The sequence below is a fragment of the Lipophrys pholis genome (assembly GCF_963383615.2).
Source record: "Lipophrys pholis genome assembly, chromosome: 1".
NCBI classification, from domain to species: Eukaryota; Metazoa; Chordata; class Actinopteri; order Blenniiformes; family Blenniidae; genus Lipophrys; species Lipophrys pholis.
This window is the reverse complement of record NC_137635.1, coordinates 55683543-55688074: the sequence shown is the minus strand read 5'-3', so window position 1 is coordinate 55688074 and position 4532 is coordinate 55683543. Positions and strand designations below refer to the sequence as shown.

The window sequence follows — 4532 nt, the reverse complement described above, 5'->3', positions numbered from 1 at the left end:
GTCCTGATGACCGACGCTCCGCCCTGTACCTGAACGTCTCATAGTGACCTCATGACCGACGCTCCGCCCTGTACCTGAACGTCTCGTGGTGTCCTGATGACCGACGCTCCGCCCTGTACCTGAACGTCTCATAGTGTCCTCATGACCGACGCTCCGCCCTGTACCTGAACGTCTCATAGTGTCCTGATGACCGACGCTCCGCCCTGTACCTGAACGTCTCATAGTGTCCTCATGACCGACGCTCCGCCCTGTACCTGAACGTCTCGTGGTGTCCTGATGACCGACGCTCCGCCCTGTACCTGAACGTCTCATAGTGTCCTGATGACCGACGCTCCGCCCTGTACCTGAACGTCTCGTGGACGCTCCGCCCTGTACCTGAACATCTCGTACTGTCCTGATGACCGACGCTCCGCCCTGTACCTGAACGTCTCGTGGTGTCCTGATGACCGACGCTCCGCCCTGTACCTGAACGTCTCGTGGTGTCCTGATGACCGACGCTCCGCCCTGTACCTGAACGTCTCGTGGTGTCCTGATGACCGACGCTCCGCCCTGTACCTGAACGTCTCGTGGTGTCCTGATGACCGACGCTCCGCCCTGTACCTGAACGTCTCGTGGTGTCCTGATGACCGACGCTCCGCCCTGTACCTGAACGTCTCGTGGTGTCCTGATGACCGACGCTCCGCCCTGTACCTGAACGTCTCGTGGTGTCCTGATGACCGACGCTCCGCCCTGTACCTGAACGTCTCGTGGTGTCCTGATGACCGACGCTCCGCCCTGTACCTGAACGTCTCGTGGTGTCCTGATGACCGACGCTCCGCCCTGTACCTGAACGTCTCGTAGTGTCCTGATGACCGACGCTCCGCCCTGTACCTGAACGTCTCGTGGTGTCCTGATGACCGACGCTCCGCCCTGTACCTGAACGTCTCGTGTGTCCTGATGACCGACGCTCCACCCTGTACCTGAACGTCTCGTACTGTCCTGATGACCGACGCTCCGCCCTGTACCTGAACGTCTCGTGGTGTCCTGATGACCGACCGCTCCGCCCTGTACCTGAACGTCTCGTGGTGTCCTGATGACCGACGCTCCGCCCTGTACCTGAACGTCTCGTACTGACCTGATGACCGACGCTCCGCCCTGTACCTGAACGTCTCGTGGTGTCCTGATGACCGACGCTCCGCCCTGTACCTGAACGTCTCGTGGTGTCCTGATGACCGACGCTCCGCCCTGTACCTGAACGTCTCGTGGTGTCCTGATGACCGACGCTCCGCCCTGTACCTGAACGTCTCGTGGTGTCCTGATGACCGACGCTCCGCCCTGTACCTGAACGTCTCGTGGTGTCCTGATGACCGACGCTCCGCCCTGTACCTGAACGTCTCGTGGTGTCCTGATGACCGACGCTCCGCCCTGTACCTGAACGTCTCGTGGTGTCCTGATGACCGACGCTCCGCCCTGTACCTGAACGTCTCGTGGTGTCCTGATGACCGACGCTCCGCCCTGTACCTGAACGTCTCGTGGTGTCCTGATGACCGACGCTCCGCCCTGTACCTGAACGTCTCGTGGTGTCCTGATGACCGACGCTCCGCCCTGTACCTGAACGTCTCGTGGTGTCCTGATGACCGACGCTCCGCCCTGTACCTGAACGTCTCGTACTGTCCTGATGACCGACGCTCCGCCCTGTACCTGAACGTCTCGTGGCGTCCTGATGACCGACGCTCCGCCCTGTACCTGAACGTCTCGTGGCGTCCTGATGACCGACGCTCCGCCCTGTACCTGAACGTCTCGTGGCGTCCTGATGACCGACGCTCCGCCCTGTACCTGAACGTCTCGTGGTGTCCTGATGACCGACGCTCCGCCCTGTACCTGAACGTCTCGTGGTGTCCTGATGACCGACGCTCCGCCCTGTACCTGAACGTCTCGTGGTGTCCTGATGACCGACGCTCCGCCCTGTACCTGAACGTCTCGTGGTGTCCTGATGACCGACGCTCCGCCCTGTACCTGAACGTCTCGTGGTGTCCTAAGTGTTGTGATCTTTTGGAAGCCGTCCGGTTAATGTTTTGAGGTCGTGATCTTCCGGTGTTGCTCCACACGATGGAAATTTAGTCTTTTTGAAAAAGTTTTAGAATCGAGTAGGGGGGGGGGGCATTTATAAGATTTTATCAATTCTTTTAATGATTCCTGAGTATTTTCAGGGGAAAAAAGTAATTTACAGTTTTCTGCACCAAAAGGAAGAAATTAATTTTTTCCAAAAATGAAACTTGAATTATAATTTCCTCCCTTAAAAAACAACAGTCAATGTGTAATTTCCTTCTTTGCCCCCTGGAATTCACTTTTTCAAATGTTGTGCTGTTGACAAGGTAACCCTCTCTGGGAGGCGGAGCCTGGAGAGGAATGAGGAAGTGACGTAGCAGGAGGAACGTTCTCTCCGTCTGCAGGGAATCCTGTTTTCATATTGTGTTGGTGCTTTTTGTGAGGAGATTTTCAACTCAGAATGATCTAATATATAGACTTACAGTAGTAGATCCCACTAGATTGTGTAAGTCTGCACAGTAGACATACTCTAGTAGAGCATTTACTACTGTATGGTGTGAAAACTAGAGGCTCACACATATAGTAAAGTTCTACTAGCATATGTCTACGCTGTGGGCTCGTTGGAGCAGACATTCACTACAGGGACAGATTGACGGCAGAGTTCATTTATTAAAAGTCCCTCATTAGTAGGAGAGAACATGGAGAGAGAGAACATGAGAACTCCACACAGAAAGGTTCCTGCCGGGATTTGCACCGACACTTTTATTTTTTAAACTTGGACCTTGTGGCTGTGAGGACAGGCTGTGGGGACATGCTGTGAGGACAGGCTTTGAGGACAGGCTGTGAGGACAGGCTTTGAGGACAGGCTGTGGGGACAGGCTGTGAGGACAGGCTGTGAGGACAGGCTGTGGGGACAGGCTGTGAGGACAGGCTGTGAGGACAGGCTTTGAGGACAGGCTGTGGGGACAGGCTGTGAGGACAGGCTGTGAGGACAGGCTGTGGGGACAGGCTGTGGGGACAGGCTGTGGACTCTGTGGATTCAGGACGTGGTGAGTGGAACATGTATTACCGTCTCCTATTATCTAGTCCTTTAGCGTCTCCCACTTCAGACCTTCTTCCTCCATCTTTTCTCCTGGTTGGAGGAGCTCTGCATCACAGAGTGACGTCATGCTACGTCATGCTACGTCATGCTACGTCATGCTACGTCATGCTACGTCACTTGATGTCATGCTGGAAATGAATCGTTAAGAAGAATCGAACACATTTAAGGTGTACGATTCCCATGGAATTGATCCATTGGTTCTCAGTCAGAACCGGTTTTTTGATTCCCATCCCAGAATCGAGTCGAATTGATGAACAAGAGTTAAAGTGACAGAACGTCGCTCTATGTAGACGAAAGACGAGTCTTCATACTTCATATAATCCACATCAGCGAGTCACTAGAGGTCAGCGGGGGGTCACTAGAGGTCACTGGGGGTCACTAGAGGTCACTAGAGGTCAGCGGGGGTCACTAGAGGACAGCGGGGGTAACTAGAGGTCAGCGGGGGTCACTAGAGGTCACTGGAGGTCAGTGGGGGTCACTAGAGGTCAGCGGGGGTCACTAGAGGTCACTAGAGGTCACTGGGGGTCAGCAGGGGTAACTAGAGGTCAGCGGGGGTCACTGGAGGTCAGTGGGAGCATTCGCAGTGCAATGATTGGGTGAATGGGGTGAATGTGTTGTGTTCTCCTCCAGCCAATGAAACGGGCGATCCGGCGGCGTTCGGCGCCACCAGCCCCAAACTGGAGCCGCCGCCGTCGCCACATGCTAACCGCAAGAAGCACCGGCGGAAAAAAAAGCACTGGCATCAGCAAACCAGACGGCCTGTCCGCCGGAAACGAAGGTACAAACCTTTGCTCCCGTTACAGCCGCAGTGACTGACAAACTACTACGTCTGAGTAACTGAGTACTGCCATGAAGTAACTGTAGTTACTCTCTGATTTTACTGTTGATAAAAATAGTTGTAGAAGTGGTTAGCGTTAGCGTTAGCTCCATTCTCAGCTTCCCACAGTTAGCGTTAGCATCAGGATTATCTCAATCCAGTAATTAGCAGCTCTGTTACTGTCACACTAAATATCTGTCTACCGGAGGAGCAGCCTCTAATCCCAAACCGGGATTAACATTAGCATCCTGGATTAGAATGTTAGCTTCCATTTCTTAAACTTGTAGAGCATCTTCCTCCTCTAACATCAGATTATAGAGCATCTTCCTCCACTGACATCCAGATTATAGAGCACCTACCTCCTCCAACATCAGATTATAGAGCGTCTACCTCCCTTAACATCAGATTATAGAGCATCTACCTCTAACATCAGATTATAGAGCATCTTCCTCCATCCTCCTCTCCTGTGTGCGTAACTCAGACTCATACTAAGTTTCCTGATTTTATTTTGTAGTATTGTGTGCGTGCATGTATATCAGAGTGTGTACCAGTGTGTATCAGAGTGTGTACCAGTGTGTGTATCAG

The 4532-nt window shown here is 53.5% G+C and overlaps 1 protein-coding gene across 1 annotated transcript in view; it reads left to right on the top strand.

The window, feature by feature from the left end:
• Window positions 1-3380: 3380 nt before the first annotated feature.
• Window positions 3381-4532, top strand: part of agap3 (ArfGAP with GTPase domain, ankyrin repeat and PH domain 3) — a gene marked incomplete at its 5' end in the record, with an annotated part of 32754 nt that continues 31602 nt past the window's right edge. Inside the window, 3 exon segments of the mRNA XM_080474236.1 lie at window positions 3381-3390; window positions 3761-3855; window positions 3857-3908. Of these exon segments, the coding sequence (XP_080330362.1) occupies window positions 3381-3390; window positions 3761-3855; window positions 3857-3908 (157 nt within the window).